This window comes from Cryptomeria japonica, chromosome 7, assembly GCF_030272615.1.
Source record: "Cryptomeria japonica chromosome 7, Sugi_1.0, whole genome shotgun sequence".
NCBI lineage: Eukaryota > Viridiplantae > Streptophyta > Pinopsida > Cupressales > Cupressaceae > Cryptomeria > Cryptomeria japonica.
In genome coordinates, this window is record NC_081411.1 from 174,901,952 (window position 1) to 174,925,644 (window position 23,693).

General features: G+C 36.8%; 1 protein-coding gene across 8 annotated transcripts in view; it reads right to left on the reverse strand.

The window, feature by feature from the left end:
• The window catches only part of LOC131062389 (E3 SUMO-protein ligase SIZ1), a 75,629-nt gene that overhangs the window by 8,241 nt on the left and 43,695 nt on the right, over nucleotides 1–23,693 (reverse strand). For 4 of the 8 annotated variants that reach the window (XM_057996032.2, XM_057996031.2, XM_057996025.2 and 1 more), the window contains 7 exons: nucleotides 23,512–23,619; nucleotides 19,831–19,995; nucleotides 8,279–8,383; nucleotides 8,080–8,160; nucleotides 6,672–7,986; nucleotides 6,178–6,393; nucleotides 6,008–6,076 (listed from right to left, as the gene is read on the reverse strand). In XM_057996032.2, coding sequence (XP_057852015.1) covers nucleotides 6,236–6,393; nucleotides 6,672–7,986; nucleotides 8,080–8,160; nucleotides 8,279–8,383; nucleotides 19,831–19,995; nucleotides 23,512–23,619 — 1,932 coding nt within the window. In that variant the 3' untranslated portion in view covers nucleotides 6,008–6,076; nucleotides 6,178–6,235. Of the gene's footprint in view, nucleotides 1–6,007; nucleotides 6,080–6,162; nucleotides 6,394–6,671; nucleotides 7,987–8,079; nucleotides 8,161–8,278; nucleotides 8,384–19,830; nucleotides 19,996–23,511; nucleotides 23,620–23,693 lie in introns of all 8 variants that reach the window. The other 4 variants (XM_057996026.2, XM_057996029.2, XM_057996027.2 and 1 more) reach the window with 2 other exon arrangements.

Genomic DNA, 23,693 nt, shown 5'->3' on the forward strand with positions numbered 1-23,693 from the left:
CGTGGGGACAAAATCTGCAAAAAAACAACAACGCACTCCACGAAAAAACCCAGCAAAAATGCCTCACGATTTTATAGCTTAAGACAAAATCCGCAAACATCAGTAGCAAACACAGGTTAAAAATAAAACTTCAAATAGAAAAAAAAATCCTCCACAAAAAAATCAACAATCTGCCTCAAACCAAAACCTTTGAATCTGGAATCAGCAGTCAGATTTTTTCATTACAAAAAATCACTTAAAAAAATTTCTGGAAAATTCTTCCAAGTAGCGCCTCCAAGAATTTTTATTAAAAAATTTGCCAAATCTTAAATCCCATCGACCCACTCTAATACCATGAAAAATTAATTGCTCAAATAAGTGAATTATCTTATTCATGAACATACAACGTATATATAGAGAATTACATGACAGTGTTCTAAAAGGAACAAGCCGTTTAACTGGAGCTTCCTCAAGTAAAAGACTATGGCCTTCAATAAACCATCTTTTCTTTAAACTATCAATAGGTTCCTTTTCTAGTTTTACAAGCAATTCTTTGATCCTACGATTATAAACTATTACATTTCCATGTTTATTTCGTTTTGTATTATAGAATTCTACCACATCTTCATTGTTGCTTTGAAGCAACTCAATTATTTTTCATAGGCCTTTAATCTCTACCTCATAGTTTAGGAGTCTGCTTCAATTTTTTGTATACAAATTAATAGATATACCTCTTTAGAGTGGTTGGAAAAGATTGTAGTCAATATGCTCTATCACCTTGACCACATGCGGTCCAAATAATCTCAATGTTCTTACAAAACCTTGCAAGATCCTTTGATCCATTGCTTGTAAACTTGGAAAACATTTTCCTTTCTACATTGGGCTTGATGGCTGAGTCACCCATGGTTTTATGATTGTGCAATCCTAGTGCTTAGAACCTATTAGTCAAGGAGTTTTAATTTGAAAAATCCAGTGCTCGTCTTGCGCTCTCAACCACGTGAGAATCTTTACTCTTTTTGCAGCTTCAACATTCTGCAAAAATAATTTGCATTTAAGTTCTCTTAGTTCTTTTTTACACACCCTTAGCCCTCAATTTTTTGGCTTGATTTCTTCTCCTTTGATTGACCCCTTTATGCCTCAAAGATTGCTCTAATACACTTCTCCTCAATTTGTGAAGGGATCTTTCGACTTACGCTTTGTCTAGTAATGGAAGGTACCTTGCTATTTCCTCCCACTATTATTTCATATGATTATTTATAGTGGAAACAATTCGATATTGGTTTTCCCAATATAAGTACAACTCACCCCCCTATTACTTCTGCTTCAAGATGGACTTTGAATTTGTACCACCATGGATTCTTTGATTATTTCTCATTGTTGTCTCCTCCACTCCCTTGATTCTATGAGCCTTAGAGATCCTCTAACCTCTTGCTTCACTATTGAGTCTTAGACTGTCTTACTTTATGGTCTCTTCCCATTGTTTGTTAAGGTATAAGGCCATTAATTTTAAAAAGTAAAATGCAAATCCATGCTTTGTTCCTCTTCTTCATGTCATCTTTTGTCCTCGTATGTTGAATCACTTGTTTGCATACCACACAGTTTTGTTTGGCGCCCAAATCTTGTAATATTATAAAATGTCATGTGAGGAGTCTGGACAAGTGGTTGAATATATCTACTTTTTCACTCACTTCTAACTTATTCCAGATTGTATACTATGGAGCTTGCCTTCTTTCAAGTTCCTTACATGCATTTTAGTTTATAGATGTATCCCATTATTATACCAAGTCTTTAGTAAGATTGTCCTCTATTTGTTGATTAGATTCCACTGGTTCCTGCACTAACTGTATTGTATATATGGCCATATTTTTTCTGCCCGACTTCATAAAAGCAACAGTACCAAGTGTTTACAAGAGTTGCAAAATAATATCATTAAGTGCTTTTACTTAATTCATGTGTGCTCTTATACAAAACTATAGTTTACAAAGTAATTTATAACAAGAGTTGCAAAATAATATAACCACAAAACTATAGTTTACAAAGCAATTTCAACACGTGTCGCCTTTCCTTACTACAAGAGATCTATATAACCACAAATTATGCTTGCATTAATCAAACATATTCTGTCTTTTATAATTTCATTTGTTTTCAAGGTTTCATGGACATTTTATTATACAATTTGTGCTAACTTCTATGGGATTCTATGGACTTTATGATGGTTCTGTGGTGGTGAGAATAGTCTATGAAGTGGTTTTCTTGCCACACTTAGTCATAGAGAGGTATTTAAGCTCTTTTTGCATGTACCTTCAGCCAGATTTGTTTGGTATTGGCAGATTCATTTTTCTTTGTCAGTTTCAAAGATTAAAAGGGTAAAGGTTCAACCATGTGGACGGTATCCCTACTTTTGCTCTGTTTTGAAATTTAAATTCATTGTATGCCTCCATGTCAAGCCTTGGGACCATTGACCAACTAGAACTGTGGATCTTGGTTGGCATAAATCAATTCCTAGCATGTCTCAAACAAGCCACAGCTGAATTGAACCATCTTTAGCAAATAGGCTGTAATTTCAACAGTACACCCAGCTTAGAGGGTTGTCCCTGTCTTATGGAGATTGTAGTGGGCTATTGTTAAACTCACCGATGTGTATACCTGTACATCCTAAAATTCATTGTAGGCATCTCTCTAGTTCCTAAGATTTATTCCATCTTTTGGAAATTTGGTATAAGATCACCGTTGTTAGTTGCAAATCAGCCTATGCACCTTTATATATGATCTTTGCCACTAGGAATCAGTAAAGCTCTGCGGTAGTTTATTTCTCACTCCATGTATTTTGCATCACAGAATGTGTCAAACCAAGATGCTTGGTTTGACCCCCTTCATTGAGTTCTTTGACTTTGCCTTGCATCACATCTTGGGGCCCACCCACACCTTTAGAGGCATGAAACCATACAAGCAGAAAACAGGCTTACACAGATGGATTTGATTGCAGCAGAACTCACTGCACATGTGATAAAATAGCAAAAGCAAGCATCCAAAACAAAATTGAAACAATTTCTCTTCCATCTATTCATGTGGTAGGCATTAGAAATCCTCTATATAATCCATCTGTTCATAGCTTGGCATAAATATACCTCTCAGAGCTCATGTAAAGGCATTCAACCAAAGAAACGGGACTCGGACTCGGCTCGGACTCGGCGTCAGACTCAGCTCCAGACTCAGCTGGACTCGGGATAGTGAAAAACTCAAGAAATTTAGAGATTTTTAAATATTTAAAACTTGTTTCAGACACCCTTTATTGAATACACCTTAAAGACACAATAACATCATCAAACTCGGCTCATTTGATTACATACACAAGTATACATCAATCACATAAGCATAAACGCAAATTGTAGCTGAAGAAAATAACAAACATAGATATATAAATATTGTCAAATGTATACAATATTACAAAACTCATGGAATAAAAAATCCATGTCATCATATGATCATCATCAAATGTTTCATACAAATACCAGGTAAATACAACTACAAGTCTATGGCTCAGAGGAGCCTGCACTCTCCGGCCCCAGCCCCCTGCGAAGGCATCTAAGGTAGGTCCTGGATGATTCGACTGCCATAGCCGCTCCCCGTGACACCATGCCATACTCACCAACATCAGGAACATCCGTGTCACTATCTGCCTCTGAATCTCCTGTCTGTGCTCGTGCTCTCCACTCCTCCTCTGCCATGGCTACAGTCTCAACCTCTATATCTACTTGGTCGATCCAATCAATGTCAGACTCGGAGGTTAAATTTTCTCTACTTCTATCGACGCAGTTTCCCTCATATTTTTCGACGGGGGTTTGGGGGCAGCGCCCCCAAGGTGGGGTCAAGGGGCAGCGCCCCTTGCGCACTCCCTGTCGCGATACAGGGCGAGGTCGAGGGGCAGCGCCCCGCGAGGCCAAAAATGCTTATTACAAGTCTGAATTAGGGTTTCTTTGAGAGTCTTCCTTAGGGCCTGGTTTTGCTCTTGTTGCTAATTGGGTCTTGCTTGGTGAGTGAGTATCATTCTTGAAGGTCCAAGCTAGGTCAAGTTGGTGAGTGATAAAGTCTGGAATGTCATCCTGATCTTCAAATGCCCTGAAATTTGGCTAAGTCTGGAATGTCCTGATCCTGAAATTTGACTAAGTCTGGAAAACTGAAGAATCCTCCAAAAACTAGATTTTGCAATATAACTCCTGGAGGCCCGAAACCACTCTCAAACATCCTGACAGTATATATGGAATATAACTTAAAGTATAAGTCTCTTATACTTAAATGTTATATTCCATAAAATAATCCTGACGGAGAGACCAAAATGTCAAATTTCGCCCTTCCAAAAAAACTTTTTAAAATGTTTTTTTTTTTGGTCATTTTATTAACCCAGCCAGTAGCCGAGTCTGGGGCTCAGGACTCGGCGAGTCTGGCGATTTTGAGCCAAAATCGCCAACTCGGCGAGTCTGGCGAGTTTACTCTCCAAACTCGGCCGAGTCCGAGTCCGAGCCCCTGGGACTCGTTTGGCCTGACTCGGACTCGGACTCGCCGAGTTTGGGCGATTTCAACAATGACTTGACAGAGTTATAGTCATAAAAGGTGATGTTATATCTGAGTGTGTCAAGCATGATGAATAGTAAGCAATCCAAAGGAAGGTAAGATTGTAGCACTATGGATGTGCCAAAGGAAGCCCACAAAGTCGCATCAGCACATAGAACTGCTAGAGAACGGCCATTATGCATTTTAAGGCTCAAATTGAGCAAGTGGCTAGTGAATCTTACAAGATGATAATGGAGATGAGAAGATACAGCCCCGCTCTTGTGGAATTCACCACACTGGGCTCTCAAAGGTATCTTCTTGGGTAAATCTCTCTTTTCATTTGCATTTGATTCATTTACTTACTTTCATTTTGCACAACTACTTCACTAATTCAAGCACAGCACGCATATAATTGGCATGTTAAGCTAATTACAAGCATTGCACTTTTTCATATCAAATGAGAGCATATTTTACTCATATTGAATCTAAAGAACCAATGTACCATTGTATTGTGCATTGGAACGATTACATGTTGGAAGGACGATAAAAGGAGTGGAATATGCCATATAAGCATTCTAGGCATGCAAGTGAAGATGTACGCAGTTGCATATGAATACAAGATGTAGATGGCAGCCATATTCTGTAGCAACCATCAATTTCAACCTAAAGTATGACTGACTTAAGTAGCACAAAGATTTTGGATTAGCACATAAGTAGGAGCATATAAACCCTAGAACATTCCTATTTTTCTTGTGCTCTCTGTACTTACAAGTTACAACCATAGCAGCAAAAATCTTTTGGTAAAAAATTTGGCAAGCCAACGGGAAAGAACTGCCCTACCTTCTGTTGTGTGCCCTAGCAACTGCAACACTGCAAATCAGATTCAACTTCTGATTTTGCCAATATAAATTGTGTAAAACTCTAGCTGGACAAAAACTCACAGATGAAAGTGAAAATTGGAAATAACAGTCAAAAATCATTAGAAATCATGATTTTCTCATGATTGACATTTTTTTATAATTATCATGATTTTTTCATGATTATGCAGAATATTTCAGTAAAGGTATATTGACTGCAATTTATTCAAGAAATAGCAATTCAATATGCGGAAAAATACAAACTAAGGATTTCTGTATGTTCGTGATATGTTTGCAGTTTCTGTATCTATGCTTGGGTCTATCATTCTATATCCTAGAGTGCAAATTATAACCACTGAAATACAGCCATTATATTTAGAATTTGAAGAACTTTAAAGAGATACAAATTGGGTTTGACGTTTACACGATTTAACAACATGATGCTATTAATGAAAATTAGCATTAAAATTTACCCATTGCATTCAAGATCTATGTTTGTATGCATCTCTATAAAGCATAATTGCTGTGATGTTTTTCTAAAGATTTGATTAATATTTTGTTTCTCTATATTTTTAATAGCAGACATATTTCCAAAAAAAATCAAAGGGTAATATTCTTACTCTTCGGCCAAGCCGAGTCCATCCCGAATATTAATCTGGCTACTATGGCTGCCAAAGTTCTCCAGGAGCCTGCTAAAAATAAATATCTCTTATCTCATGTCCATGTACAAACTGTGTAAAACTTAACTTTTCAATCAAAAAAAGAAAATAAACACCTTGCTATTACATACAGAAAATTTCCAGCCTGCACGCACAACTGGCAACAGAGCTGATGCTGAACACTACTAGCTAATCAGAATCTGAATTAACAGAAAAATAAATGCGATGCCTCTGTCGAGGCCTAGCTGAACGAGGGCGTTGGTGATATGAGAATGGACTTTCAGAATCCTGATTATCATCTGATGCTACTTCAGCTCTACTATCGCTCATATTTAAGAGTACAGAAGCTGCAATAAGAATCAGAAACAGTTAGCTTGCCACTCTACATTTGTTTTGAAAAGCTGTCAATATGTGTGTGTGTGTCTGTAGAGAGGAAGAGAGAGAAACCAAGGCCACTGCTGTGCTTAAGGCTTGGAAGAGAATATAGATTGGAAGAAGGCTGCAGAGAAGCACACCAAATATACATGAATGCTAACCAGTTAACCAAAATGTGGGTGTGGGTGTGTGTGTGTAGACCTGCTTTAGACAACAAACAGGAATCATACAATGCCCCAACATTTCATACCTGTAGCTAATGATTCGAGTCCATCCCCCTCAGGTGTGGACTGCTGTCTACTGCATGCTGCTGAAGTAGATTCCTTGTAATTTGTTTTATCTATATTGGTGCCACCACCTAAACTAAGTGAAATCCAATCAGTCTGTACATCATCAGATGTGATTACACGGTCTCTATAATCAGTCTGAATAGTTGCTCGAGCTGGCTGAGGTGGAAGAAAGTACTGCAATGGAGCGTCTTCAGTTTCACCTCTCAGAGAATTATCTAAATCGCCATTTCCTTCTGTATTCAAAGAAGAGAATGGACAATCCTGTAACTGGTTGTAGTCAGGCATCATTGATTCCACTAATGTGTTTTCCTGCTGCTCTCTTGCCCCCAAATCAAATCCATAACTGCTGACAGGTGTAGGTCGTACTACAGATGTACAATGAGCATTTGCAGTACCATCTGAAACATCAGCATCAGCACCAAACAAACGAAATGTTGAGTTCTGAGGTCTTGATAACCACTTAGGCATTGGAAACTCGCTGAATTCAGCACCAGTAGCACCGAAAAAACCAAGCGAAGAGTTAATGCTACTCTGTGGTGGGATTGGTTCCGAGAAGGACCCCAGAACTGGAGTCGAATTGGTAGGTATAAAGGGAACACCATCACAATCAGTGTTCACCATATCATGTAATACTTCAGAAGAATTTAATGGTACTGATATCCCTTGAGCAAAAGCATCAGAGACACCAAAAGCTTGCCTGGCCGATGAACTAATGTTTATTGTATCAACATTGTCTTCCTCCGAATCGCTTACAACAATTACTTCTGGTTCCTTTGGAAGTTCAGAACTACCATGCCTGACACCTGTGTCCAAATTATTAAAATCAAGAAATGGAGATTCAAAGCCAGCATCATTGGTTACTGAGAAATCAGGGTTCTCACTTCCTTCTTGGTTGACACTAGGATCTTCATCATCTCTGTTTGTAGATGTTGCACTACTACTTGCTGGCACAACTTTTTGATTCAGTTTTCCACGCTTACCAGAGCCATTCACACCAGACGACAACATGTCTTTAGCTCCACTCACTTGCCAACAGCCATCATGATTCCTTTTGATTCCAATCTTTAATGACATGTGACCTGATGTACCCTCTTTCTCTATCTTAACTTTGACAGGAAGCTCCTTTCGAGGAGAAAATTCTCCATTTATTGGAGCAATAGTTCCATCCGGCAGATGCCATCTTTCAGCAAGTGCAATCTTGCCTTCTAGCTTTGGACGCCAAGAACCTTCTGGCTTCACCTCAACTTCGGTTACATCCTCAGAGTAGCCTTCCATCTGCCATATAAACGGTTAGCACAATCCTGAGGCAACCACATCCCATCCTGACACCAACTCTAAAGAAGACGCAAGTTGCAACAAATAACTTACAAAAGCAGTAATTTTATTGAAATACGGGTCAATAATAATGTTCTCGAGTGAATAATTCTTCAAGCATATAGGACACTGCCACTGCATGCAGAAACAAAGTTACTTAATGCACTCTCAATTTAAAATAAACTGATCTATGGCACAGAAAATAATTACAAGCCAAGATTAAATATATACTGAATATTCTAATTTAGGTAACCTTTCTTGCACGTTGGTTGAGCTCTACAAATGCTTTTAGATCAAAACAACCCATATGAACACAAGGTTTGAATCTCCCAGCAACTTTCATACGAGATCCAGTCATCTGTCAAAACCAACCATTACATGAAAACCATATACCGAATGCTGAAATGAGTAATGCAACAGACAGCTAACAGAAAGGCAAAAAGGATACAATTTGTAATATTTAAACTAAAGCCTAATTCATAAGTGACAGTGTTCCCATTTAAGTCTCGCTACCACAAAATCAAATATTCATGAAAGCCATAAATGGAGATGCAAACAATCGTGTAATCAAGATTTAAATTTTCAATAAATTAATATGACTCCAGACCCTGTTCTGAACACTTATAATAAATGGGCAAAGAGAATTAATTTAAATTCACTTGTCTAGTTTTTCTGAATGTGCAAAATATAGATTTGTAATGAAATTTCCATAATGTATAACTAATAAACATTCAATGCTGATGAGTTTGTAGGTTTCCAGGGGGTCATCAGGTGCCGCATCCTGTCATGTTTTTATGAAGGGGGAAACCAGGCAGCAAATATCTTAGAGAACAAGTGAGTATCCAATCAAGCTGTCTTATATTTTAATAGATGGATTAAAGGTGTCTGGTAATTTTGGGTACTTAAGCCTTAGTTCAAGTGAAAGAATGCCTCCTCCATCACTATCAAATTTTACTTGGCTCTAGATGTGACTAAAGAGATGTCTAGTTTTCTGTTGACAATATTGGGAAGAATGTGACTCATCATATCGGAGAATGTTTTCAATATCCTGCTATGAGGTGTAAAGGATGTGTGAGGAGTCCTTAAATTTGTGGTTGACTTGCTTCATCTCTGTGTTTTTAATTTAGATTTTGTCTGCAGCTGCAAAATCTCAAGCAGATTTTCTCCTCATTTACTATCGATGTTTAGTTTCTCAACCATAGACCATGGTGGTAATGGTTACTGTTATAGCTATCTAACTTTCGACCAAATTTTCCAGCCTCCCTGACTAAGCCTCATGGCCTCTAGCTTATGACTTAGGGGTTCGGCTGGCCTCAAGACTTCATATCTGTGTTGCTGGAAAAAAAGAGATGGGTGACAAATGTAACATTAAAGGAAACATGGTTGGAAAGGTTGCAATGCAGGAAGGCAATTTCATATAAATATCAGCCAATCAAGATCTTTTTGAAGAATGCATGTATCTGACAGTGACTTTACTGCTGTTCCTAAAGCAAGATTACATGACTACTTGAGGATGAAATTTGGTCACCATGAAACTCATCAGTGGCTTTTAATTTCAACTCAATTGAATTTTGAATGAGATGCTCAAGCTGTGAAATGTAGTTCTTCTTATAAAATGACTGAATCCATGATTCCAGACCCTGCCAGCATAGAGGACAAGAGAAATGCCAGCATAGATGTCGAAGTTATGTGACGCAGTATCTGGTGCATGATTTTCAAAAGAAATGGCTTAAGAAAAATATAAGTCGATGCTCGGAATAAGACTCATATTTTACAATGTCAGGAATTGACTGCATACAGTCAAAAATAATCAAGTAGATTTCAATGTGCTTGGACCTTAATCAAATTAAAGATTTAAAAATCCACTGAAAGTCAGCAGAAAAACACAAAAAAGAACAAATCACTCAATGTAATGGCGATTGGCAACCTATTTTTAAGGGTAGGAGGATTTCATATTCTGTTATAGGAGCTGGTAAAAATAGAGTAGCCTCTCTTAATAGAAGTTTAATGCAGCAGAATTAAGTCATATCTATCTGCACTCTTGTATTGTTCCAAGTATATTTTGTCGAAAAGGGAGTCTATATATATAGCTTTAAGCTCTTCATCTATCAAAAGAAAACACCACTCAGCATGTGATTTCTTTTGATATCAATTTGAAATGATTCTAAAACTACCACTCAATGATGAAACATTGGTTGTGTCAGTCAATATAATAACAGTGATTCAACAAATTTAAAAAGAAATGTAAGAATATAACAAGGGGCGACAATGAAACAAAAGTAGCACTGAAACATCAAAACAGAATGACTACTATGCAGCAGTCTTAACTCTCAGAGATTACAAAGCCGAGTCCGAGCCTACTGTACTAGTAAAACAAAAATAATTTTAAAATTACATATATATTTTTTGTTTGTTCTATGCAATTATTAAATTATTTTTGTTTACTAGTAGAGTAGGCTTGGACTTGGCTTTGTAATCTCAGAGAATTAGGACTGCTGCATAGTAGTCGTTCTGTTTTGATGTTTCAGTGCTACTTTTGTTTCATCGTCACCCCTTGTTATATTCTTACATTTCTTTTTAAATTTGTTGAATCACTGTGATCATATTGGCTGACACAACCAATGTTTCATCATTGAGTGGTAGTTTCAGAATCATTTCAAATATATATATATATATACGATCGTCAACAATTTTTGGTGTGTTTTACCTGCGAAAAAATCACACGTCTAATCGGAAAAAAAATCGTGAACATATCAGGTATCCCTAAACAGCCCGCGAAAACCCTAAAATGCCCGCACAAATGCAGAAATAAGCCACGAAACTGCACAAATTTCAGTCGTTGCAGAGGAGAAAGAAGGCAAAATCGAAATGAAAGAATTAAAAATCGACGGGTTTTTTTTGAAGTAGGGTGGGGTTTCCAGGACATTTTCATTTTTATTATTATTATTATTAATAATTAATTTGAGAAAAGAAATGATGATTTATTCAGTTTTACTTAACAAAGGATTTCACGGCAAGCAAACAATGTTTATGCTTGCGGGCAATAGTTTGTTTTTTTAATTTATTTGACTGATTTTAAGATTCGATTTAATTATTTTAAATAGACTATTTTTATTTAATAGTTTTAGATTTAAAAAAGTTTATTTGTTAATTAGAATATATAATTTTAACTTATTAATATAAGTATTATAATATACATAATTTAATTTATCATGTTTAATAAATGTTTAAAATATTAATATACATTGTAATAGATTAATAGTTTAATATTTTATATTTTATAATTTAAATTATAATAAATATAAATGTTTAATAATATATGATTATTATATATGTTCAAATAAATTATATTTATAGTATAATAACTAGTTATTAATATTATATTGTCAAATTAACATATATCAATATTAACTAGTTATTAATATTATATTGTCAAATTAACATAGATCAATATTATATTATATAATATATAATATTTCTTCTCCTTCTCCCCCAACTTTCTAACCATTTTCCTATCCTAGCGGTCATTAACACTAGAAACGCCATCCCCATCAGCAGCTCTTGTAGTAAGAAATTTATTCTCAACACCTCCCTCCTCAAAGACAGAGATGTCCTAGGTGCCATTAAGGTGGTCAGGCTCTTCAACCTTCAGCCTCAGCTTCCCCAATCCTGCACCCTCCGATGGACAAGGAATGTCTCCTCCTGGCAGAAAATACTCCAAACTATTGGCCAAAAGAAAGCCAAGGACTCTAGAGCCATGGAAAAAACTCTCACCCATCGCCTCCACTCCTTAGAACAAGATATCCAGACTAATCCCTCCTCACCTACCTTGGCCAAGCTTGTCTCTAAAGCCAGAGATATCCTCAGAAAGCACCAACAAGTCAAAATCAGGGGAGCCTTCATTAGAGCTCGCAACCACTAGCTCCAATTTGGAGATAAAGGCTCCAAAATCTTCTTTAACCTCCTTAAGCAGAAGCAGAATAGAGAAAAAAATGATAGAATAACTATAGACAACAAGGAACTCCTAGACTCAATGATATCAAAGAGGCCTTCGAAATGTTCTATAGAACTCTCTTTACCTCAGAAGATAATGAAGCCTCGAAAGAGGCTCGACTCAAATGTAGTACCATCATCCCTAAAAGAATCTCTGAGGATGATGCTCTCCTCCTCAGAGCCAGGGTCTCTATACAAGAAATTGTCGATGCCATTAAGGCCCTCAAGGATAATAAGGCCCCAGGCCCCAATGGTCTCCCTGCGGAGTTCTACAAAGCCAATCTTGAATGGGTCACACATGACCTCTATGACATATACAATGAAGCTCTTGACAATGGCACCCTGGGGGAATTCATAAATGAAGGTATTGTTAAACTCATCCCTAAAGAAGGGGACAAAGCGCTCATTAAAAACTGGAGGCCAATCACCCTCCTTAACGTCTCCTATAAAATTCTTGCCAAAGCCTTAGCTACCCGCCTTGAAAAGATTCTTTCAAAATTCATTTTCTCTACCCAAACTGGATTCATTAAAGGCAGGTACATATTGGAAAACCTTGTCACTAGTTGGGAATCCATGGAATGGGCCAGAACTTCTAACCAGGACGCTGCCATGTTTCTTGTTGACTTTGAAAAAGCCTATGACAGGGTCGAGTGGGACTTCATCCTCATGATGCTCCAAGCTTTTGGCTTCCCTAACGAATTCTGTGACTGTCTGAATTCTCCTCAAAGATGCTTCCGCCATGATTGAAGTTAATGGAACCCTGTCCCAACCTATTCCTCTCTCTAGATCCATTAGGCAGGGCTGCCCTCTTGCCCCTGCTCGGTTTGTTATTGCCTCAGATGCCCTCTTCTATCTCCTTAGAGATGACACTCTATCTCCTAGAGTCCATGGTATCGTGTTGCCGGATGACTCTGAATTGCTCAATATCCAGTTTGCTGATGATACCTCTCTCTTCCTGGAGCTCTCTAGGCAAAACATCGATTCCCTCAACCTAAAAATTGACACCTTTGGTAAAGCCTCTGGAGCCAGGATCTCCAGCTCCAAATCTATCCTGCTTGGCTGGAAAGATGAACCCCCAGACTGGCTACAGCAATTCGAATACTCATGGGGAGGACCCAATATGATAGTCAGGTATCTCGGTATCCCCTTCTCTATATCTCCCTCTCTTCGAGACATGTGGACCTGGGTCAAAGGGAAAATAGATAGAAAGCTCAACAAGTGGGATAATAGGATCCTCTCCCTAGCAGGTAGGGTTCAAGTATGTCAAAAAATCCTCTCCTCGTACAGTATCTACTACTCTTCGGTTTGGATGTTTAACAACTATCAAATTTTTGAAATCCAAAAGGCTATCAGACGCTTCCTCTGGTCTGATGGTAAGGGCAAAAGAAAGGCCCATGCAATGAAATGGGCCTGGTGCCACTTAGACAAAAAACTTGGAGGCTTGGGCCTTAAGGATCTAAAGTTGCAAGAAATCTCCCTTGCCGCCAAGTGGATATTTCATGCACTAGATGGGCAAGAACCTTGCAAGATTCTTGTCAGAAACAACATTCAAAATGGATTCCCCAAGGTTGCCAAATCATGGAAAGCCCTCCCACTCAGTGATATACTTGCTGGAAGTTTCTTTGTGTTTGTCCAAGGCACCTGGGTCTTTAAGTCCATCTGGAAAGCCTGGGAGCGTGTGCGTAGACTTATTGGCAATTCTAGCATTGACTATGATAACACTCTACATTGTGAAAGGTCGATATGGTGGAACCTCTACCATAACTCTAAGCCACTGGCCTTAACCCAAGGTTGTTCTGCTAGATTCTAGCATAACAAGGGGGTCAAGTATCTTATGGATATCCTGGATAACGACAACCTCATCACCTCGGAGGACCTTAGTAGTAAATATAATCTCCCTGCTTCGCATAAGCGGACCTACAATATGATTAGGAATGCATGTAAGACCCTCAACCTTCCTAGGAACACTCAGGTTGACGCCCATAGGTACCTCTCATTCCTATGGAAGGATGGCTCCCCCCTCCCCAAAATTAAATCCAAAGTTATCTACAACTTGCTTAACCAGGACACCTCCGTGATCGACTATGTCAACACCCTGTGGAATGTTCACCACAGCCCCACCGCTTGGTATAAAATCTTTGAGAACCTTTGGAAATCTCCCATCCCCCCTAAGATTAAGTGTTTCAGATGGCAACTCTTACTGGATAGATTGCCTATTAGGAATAACATGGCTGCATATGATCTCTGTTCTATTTGCAATAAACCTAAGTTCGCTCGGCACATCTTCCTTGACTGCCCTTTTGCTGGTTAATATTTGGAATAACTATTACTGAGCATGTCTTTACTTATGATATAGTTACTGGTTTCGTCCATAATCTTAAAAAGGATGCTAACTTAATTTGGCAAATTTTGTCTTCTTTTATCCTTTGGTTTATTTGGAAACTCAAAAATGAGGAGAAGTTCCAAGGTAATGCTAGGGAACTTACTGGTTTTTTTAAAAAACTCACACATTACAAAATTGTTGTACAGGTTTGCTTCCTGATGAATGTTGAACGAAACAAACTCCTGCGGTTCCTCAAAGAAGGCCGAGCCACAATGTTTATATATGAGATGCAAGATGGGTATGAATGGGCAAGGATCACAGAAAATCAAACCGCTTTTGAGAGTGCAGTAAAGAAACTGATTAAAGAGCTTCAAGATACCAGAGCTCCCCCCTTCAACAGAGTAGACATGTGCATACAAATCATGGAAAGGAAGAAGATGGTCTGGATGGAAGGACCACAGGGGTGGACCACATGGCTAGAGGACCAAGATGAAATCCTCCTCTAGTGCCTTATGACAGCAAACACAAACTTTATTTTGGAGCTTTTTTGTAGTGCACTGTATATGACACTCGTCTAAATCTTTTTGGTTTCGCTGCTTAACAGTTGAGGCCCTACCTCCCCTGAACTCATTTGTATAAAACCCTTTTTTTTGGTCTCTTGATTTATAATATAAAAAAATATATATAATATTTTAATTTATATTTTTTATTTTTTATTATATACATAATTTTAATATATTAATATGATTATTAAAATATACAAAATTTGATTTATAACGTTTAAAATATTAAAAATACATTGTAATAGATTAATAGTTTAAAATTTTATAATTTATAATTTAAATTATAATAAATATAGATGATTAATATAAATATAATAGTTTAATATTTTATATTTTAAATTATAATTAATATAAATGCTCAATAAAATATGATTATTATACATGTTCAGAATAAATTATATTTATAGTATAATAACTAATTATTGATATTATATTGTTACTTCAAATTAACATATATTAATATTATATTATAATATTTTAATTTATATTAAATATTTCTTATTATATTATTAATTTATTAAATTATGTAAATTAATTATATTATAATTACATTTTTTTAATTCTTGCTTTTTAGGTTGTAAAAATGAATATATTTATTACTTTTATATGTTTTTTGTACGAAAAATTGTGGTACCTCAACTGGCAACTTAGTTTTATTTGCTTATAATATCTCTATACTGTGGAAAAACACTTAAATACAAAAGAGAAAAAATAAAAAAAGTTAACTTTTCGATTACTTTTTTTTTGTTCAAATTTTTTATTTTTTTGTAGATCTGATTTTTTTCCCAATTTTTTCCAAAAATCTTTTACTTTTGGTTTGCCGATTAATTCCCCAAAAGATTAATGTTTCTTTGAGATATATAGATATATATATATATATGTGTGTGTGTGTGTGTGTGTGTGTGACCATAGATGACACACTCGCCGAAAACTCGGCGAGTGACAAAAACTCATCGAGTTTTTGGGCCTAGCGAGTAGTTATGACTTCTACTCGCCAGGAAAACTCGCCAAGTTTTTGGCAAAAACTCCCCCGCGTTTCTTCATTAGCCGAAAACAGCAAAAACAGCATTAGTTTTTTGTTTTTTGATTGGGTTTTGGGCTGAGAAGGGGGAAGTTGACTTGGAAGGACTTGCAAGGTGATTTGGAGTGATTTTGAATGATTCCAAGTGGATTCGAAGGGGATTTGAAGGGAAAATCAGATTCCCAAGTAAGTTTTTTTATTTTTTTTGTATGCTTTTTTAAAACAATTTGTTTATTTTTTGTTGCATTTAGATTGATTAAAAATGATTCCTAGGTAGTCTAAATCATTTCTAAGTTATTTGCACAAGATTTAACACTAGATTTGACAAGTTTTGTTGAATTTTCACAATTTTTTTTAAGAATCTAGTTTTAAAAAAAAAATCAAACCCTACTTTTTAAAAAAAAAACTTCAAATGACGTCTAAATTTATTTAAACTAATGTAGATAGTTTGCTTAATGCTAAATTGTTTAACTAAAATGTTAAATTTTTTTTCACTTTGTATGCGTAGGTTAAGTAAGCATTAATCATGGCAAGGGAGCAATGGCCACTAGATCCATGCCCATCTGGATATATAGGCACCAGTCCTAGAGGTGCTAGAGATGGGGCATTAAGGTATGCCTATGAGGGACCCGATCCTAGGTCAATTATATGCATAAAGTGTGAGAAAATACTTCATGGAGGCATCAAACGCCTCAAATACCACCTTGCAGGAATAGATAGGCATGATGCTAGAGCATGCCCTGGGACCAATGAAGAAATAAAAAGAAAAACGAATGCCCTACTTGCAGCTAGGGAAGAGAAGAAATTGCAAAGGGAGAGGGCAAAGCTAGCCATGAGATCAACCATAGCTGAATCTCAAGGTGTTTTTGTTGACCTTGAAGAGGAACAAGAAGCACTTGAGGGCATAGTGGGCTCTCGACATGGCCCACGTATCCGCAAACCCACCATCACCTCACCCATTGCTTCTACTTCCTCTAGTAGAATACCTGGCACTGTTCCACTTCCATCACCACAACCAGGGTCCATAGGTGATTATTTTGTGCCCAGGAACACACCTGGAGCACAACCATCATTAGAGGCCACTAGATGGAAGAAGGAGGTACATGAGAAAACTGACATTGCAGTAGCTGATTTTTGGTACTTCAACAACATTGCATTCAATGTGGCGGAGAATGCTTATTTGCTGAATTTGGTGACTGCTATGACAGTTTCAGGAAAGGGATATAAGGCCCCTTCTCACAGGAATTTGAGTGGGAGGTTAGTAAATTACTACATAGTCCACTTGATTTCATTTTTAATTATTTTTTAGATTTCTTGTTTATTAAATCAAAATTGTGTACTAAGACCTAATTTCACTTTGCATTTACAAGTTGCTCACAAATGCAGTTACTATGGCAAGAGAAGTGAAGGAGGGTCAAAAAATTGAATGGGCAAATTATGGCTGCACAATTCTTTCTGATGGCTAGGCAGTTGGCAAGAACCGCACCATCATCAATTTTTTGGTCGCTTGCAAGGACAATGTAGTGTTCTTGAAATCTGTTGATGCCTCCAACAAGGCGAAAAATGCAGAAACATTGGCTGGAATGTTGGAGCATGTCGTCATGGAGGTGGGGGTAGAGAATGTGGTGCAAATCATCACAGATAATGCAGCAGCATATGTGTCAGCAGGTAGAATCCTTTTGAATTATCACCTTTAGGCATTAGCAATATTTTCATTTGTTGTGGCTTTGTTTTACTTGGTTGCATATTTCTTAAGAATAAATTCTTCTTTTGCAGGAAGAATCCTCCAAGAGAGGCACCCCACTCTTTTTTGGACACCTTGTGCACCACATGTCCTTGACCTTCTTTTGGAGGACATAGGAAAACTTGAGTGGGTGACTCCAGTTGTGGAAGATGCAAGGAGGATCACCAAATATATTTACAATCACCCTTGGGTCCTAAATTTGATGAGACCGCACACCCAAGGGAAAGATTTGGTGAGAGTTGGTGTCACAAGGTTTGCAACCATTTTCTTGACATTGCAAAGCCTTCTTGCTGCATTGACTTCTTTGAAACAAATGTTTGTGAGTGGAGAATGGCTTAACTCACCTTATTCAAAGAAGCTTGAAGGAGAGGTTGTCGCATGCATAGTCTTTGACAGCCAATTTGCACAAAGGGCTGCAGAGATTGTGAAGGTTGTTACTTCAAAACTTTAATTTTTAGATTTTAGTTATTCTTGATTCAAGTCTCTCATTACTAATTTGTAACTTCATTATTTAAATTTTAATCTTTTTGTAATTTGTATTTTTCAATTGTAGGTTTCAGAGCCCTGGGTTCGAGTTCTTCGCTTGGTCGATGGGGATAAAACCCCAATGGGATATCTTTTTGAGGTCATGGATAGGGCCAAGGAGTCTATCAAAAATTACTACAAGGGAGATAGGCTCAAATTTTATCCCATTTGGGAAATTGTTGATAGGAGGTGGAACAATCAGCTCCACCAACCCATTCATGCAGCAGGGTACTTCCTCAACCCTCATTTTAGGTTCGGGGGTTCTTACTTAGAATTGAATGGAGAAGTCATGGAGGGCCTCAGTATATGCATTGAGAGGATGGTACCTGATGTTGAGGAGAGAGACCTCATTGTGAGTGAGCTCCAAAATTATGAGGGAGGAAGGGGTAAGCTATTCTCTTCAGAGCTGGCTAGGAGAGGAAGAACCACTCAAACCCTAGGTATAACATTTGCCATTTGGATTTTGGGATCTAAAGACTCAAATGATTGATAAATTATGTTTTCTCTTTTCTCTTTGCTTTCTAACTTTTCCATTTTATTTATTTTGCAGATGCTTGGTAGTAAAATTGGGGTGGAAACACCCCACATCTCAAAAAATTTGCCCTCAGTCTTATGTCAGCCTTGCAGTTCATCCAATTGTGAGCGCAATTGGAGCTTGTTTGAAGCAATCCACACGAAGAAGAGGAGCAAGTTAGCGCAGAAACGGCTCAATGGCCTTGTCTAAGTGCAATATAGTCTTCGATTGCACATAAGGAAGGTAGAAGAACTAGAAGGTGATCTAATTGACTTGGATGATATAGATCCTTACAATGATTGGACATCACAGGAGCAGCTTCCATTGTTTTCCAACACTGACATCACTGATTTGGAGAGGCAGGCTATGGAGGAGAGGGGTGGATTTGGTTTTAGGCTGGATGACATTGAGGAGGATGAGGATGAGGATTCATTACCAGTGCCAGAAGCAGGTGGAGACATAGCTTCATCCAGGATGGAGGATGAGTCTCAATCAGCCATACCGAGCGAGGAGGCACAATCACGCCCAATCCCACAGCAAACTTATACGACTAGACAGTCTAGACCCTCTAGTTCTACCTCTCCCCAAATTTTTGCTAGAGCTGGGAAGAGGAAGTTGTAATTGTAATTACTTTTCTTTTTACAAAAACTATTTAGTAATTTACTATTTTGCTTCCAGGCTTCCAGCCATCAACATTCCTCATGAGGATGCGATTTTGTAAACACTTTGCATTTAAATATATCTAGAATCAGCTTGTTTCTTTTGTGTTATCATTTATTGACTCATTGGATGCATCTTCTCATTAAATTTTGCAAAAAAAATGCATTTTTACTAAGTTTAAGCGTGTTTTTAAGTTGCCGAGTTTTTCCGAGTTTTTCCCGAGTTTTCCCCGAGTTTTTTTCCCGGGGCCTTGGCGAGTCGAGCCGAGTCGCAAGTAGTTCAACTATGTGTGTGTCTGTGTATATATATGTATGTGTGTGTGTGTGTGTGTGTGTGTGTGTGTGTGTGTGTGTGTGTGTACATATGTGTGTGTGTGTCTATATATATATATATATATATATATATATATGACAGCTGAAAAGAAACAACCTTCAAATATAAAAATACAACTTTAGTTCTTACAGGGCATCGTAGATTGACTGTAACTGACTCAGCTACAACTTCCAAATCACTGTCACTGTCATCAGCCTTCCCAAAAGATGCACCGCCACCAACACATCGACAAACACGAGCTAGGGCCTCTTTAAAAGGCTCCCCTTCTAACTCACTTGGGATCTTGCTCATCACCTGCAATTGATTTTGATTTCAGCAACTATGGAATTTTGATGATAATATTGCAAATGCACAAGAACTGGGTTTCAATCGCAGATTTGTAGATTTACATATTCTTTATAGATCTAGATAATAATGTATTTATTGGTAAAACTAAAAGATATAAACATAAAAAGAATCATATACTCTGCAGTTGTAAACTGAAAAAGCTGGTTAGATTAGACAAATTAAATTGAACTTCATATATGAGAAACTCCTGCATAACGGTGATTGTGATGCTTATGTTGAAGAGACAACATGTCTTCACTGTTTTGAAACACCCCTTCTCTCACAATTGTTAACTTAGGTACGTGATATCAATTATCGATGTAGTCTTCTCCTATACAACAGTGATTGTGATGTTTATGTTGACAAGACATACATTTTTGGAAACACCCCTTCTTTCACAATTGTTAACTTCGGTACTTTATCAAATATAGAAGTCTTCTCCTATATTGTCCAACTTAAGTAGTGATGCAGCAGTACACATCTTGCATTAACAATGTTAAAAAACTACTGAAGTAGTAACCTTGTTTTGAATCATCCTTCCATTAAGTGTCCAACTTTATTTTAAAAGCGTGTACAAATATGAGCTGAATTTAGAAGCCATCTTGGAAAATATACACCACCAGATATGATAAATTATCCATTTCATGAATCTACAGAATGGTACAACAGATTCTCCTAAATGTGTTAGCCCATTTCATGAGCATCAATTTCAGAAAGTGTCACATAACTTTCTTATTGCTCCATTTTTGTGACATTACACCAACTTTGTCTAACAAAATAAATGTGATTTAGATCCCATGGCAACAGGAATAAGAATGACATTGGAGGAAATAATACACCCTGTATTATAAATGAACATTACATCATATAAGACATTTTGCAAAACAAGTAATACAAATAGAAAAAAGGCACAAGCTAACATTGCAATAATTAATATGCCCTGTATCATAGATGAACATTACAACATACAAGACATGTTGCAAAATAAGTAACAAAAATAGAAAAAAAGCTACATCCAAAGCTGATAAACCACATTGATATTGATTGTAAAAGATGTCATAGAAGGCCCCAGTCCTGGTTGAAGGTAATATGTATTCTTCATTGTAAATGACTTCTTGGAGTTAAATGAACTCATTACTGAAAATAATATTTTCCTTTAAGATTTTGTTCTGCCTGAGCATCTCACCATCCATTAGTGAAAGACTCATAACATTCGTTTAAGATGTGCTTAATACTCAAATAAACTCCTGTGATCTCATTCAAAGATGGAAACCTCTTGTCAACCAATACATTGGAAAGCACACTTTAAGGTTGAAAAGACCCAATCAAGCTATAACCGAAATCTGCATTGAATAAACTGGCTTGTGCAGATGGTATTATATACAATCTCATTTAATCTCAATTGCAAGAATACCAAAGCACATTTCAAGTGTAGTATGATGACCAAAATTCTATTTAAAGCAGCATCAGAAAGTTTAGCAACTGAAAAATTTACGAGCATCTAGTTTTCAGTCTGTAAGATAGTACTAAAGCTTTTGGTAAAAACTACACACAATGAAAATTAAAATTTGCACAATTTTTGTGTAAATCTCCTACACAGATTTTACCAAAAGATTTCATTTCATTCAACAGACTAGATGTCAAAGAACCGGTGGTTACTGACACAAGGATTAAATGTCCACAACATGATTGAAAATAGAAGGGAGAACAATAAAAACTGAATTCCCATTTCAAGGGAATATTAGTCCCATGAAAAACTGGGTCATCTACGGAAGGTGTATTGAAAAAAGGAATTGAAACCTTACTCTAGAAACACTATCCAACATACTTAGATTAATGGGAAGGACTTTAGAAAGTTGAAGAATCAAAACACTCATTGCAGCAAGGTTTGAGTATAATACAGTCCAGAATCCATTGCATACCTTCTCCAGTATATGGACAGATAAAATACACATTGCCCAATATCCAATACAGCCCCAAGCTCTGAGATGTTAGGCACCAGGCCACCAACCAGAACCCTTACAAAAATTCAATTACCATCACAAGATGACTAATTTGAGACACTCAACATCAAAGAAGCCTACCGTGCTTGACTTTTAACTTCAAATAAAAAATATAACAAGAAATCAGGAACCATCTAGAGAACTTTATGGAAAAATCTAAGCGAAGCACACAACGAAAATATACAAATTATGAGGTAGAATATCTACCATATTTTCACTAACTTATATTGATACAATGTGCTGTGAGCACACACACACACATATATATATGATAGCACAGATCACTACACATGACAGTTGTCACTCATGCCCCAACTGGAAAATCAGAGTCAAACATAAGGCATCATTAACGATTACCAATTGAATCCTCAACAATAATTTATGACCCATTATAATTATAGTTAAGATATAATATATTAAGCACATCAACTAGACTCCACTACTCACACTGCCCCTTGATGTTACTTGGTTGACCCTTCTCCAAAGTCATCTTTTAAGTATTGAAACTTCTCACAACATTGTTCAATCATTCTGACTTGTCTATGAGTACTTCTGGCCTTGGAATTTTTATAGTCATATTCCATACCTTTATACTTTTTGAACTGACCTCTAGACTTCCACTTGACTGAACTCATGCTTAAGCATTTATTAGTAGAAGTCCATACACAGAATTCATGACTTTTAAAAGGAATATTTTTGTAATATAGTTGCTGCTCCGTCTACAACTACCATTAGAATTTAAAATAGTAATCTTAATCCTCTACTTAAGGAAAATGCAGTCTGTCTGTGAAGCTGTATGACTGAAAGTGAGAAAGCCATGGTTTGACATGATCAGTTCTTATTCTGCATTGTCAAACCTTATTAAATTATTAATCCAAGATCTCTGTCTTAACTGTAGGGATCAACCCATTGAATTTGGTTCTCAGCGTGTAATCATTGTACTTGTAATACATAATGTCTTCCAGTTGTAATCTACGGTCAATCTAACAGCTTTAGGTATACACTCATAACGGGAAGAAAAAAAAAATTGTTAATCAAAAATAAGGAAGGTAGAATTAAAACACAGATTGAAATGCATCTGAATCTCTCCTCAATACTGTCTATTGAAAGAACAGCAAATCCAACCCAAGCAGCTCTTCAGTGTCTGCAGCCATAGAAATTAAACTAGCTCAGAAAACCCTAGCCAACAGCTTTTCATCCTCTCTTGCTATGGTATCAATTTCCCTAACTTTTGCAATCATCTAGGAGCCCAAGAAAATATGGGCACGATTCACAACAGACTTCACCCCAGTGCTAAACATATCAGGCGACAATCGATCTAAGAAGTTAGATACCATATAACAGTAAAGCATCAACTTGATAATAGAACCAACGGTTTTAAATTGTTATGAATATTGTGATGCATAAAAATTTATCCAGTTGATATGTGGGAGTATATCAAAGAAACAAACATAATCTTAATCATATGAAATGATAATACCTGTGGAATTGTCTGATGACGCATAATTCTTACACCTAGAGCAAAAGACCGAGGGTCATATGCTTGCAATGCTATTCTATTTGTTCCTTCTCTGATGCATGCTGTAATCTGCAACAGGTTAAACTGAAGTAAGTTACAAATTGAAAAAAAAAAAAGATTTGATATAAAAAAAATTGCCGCAC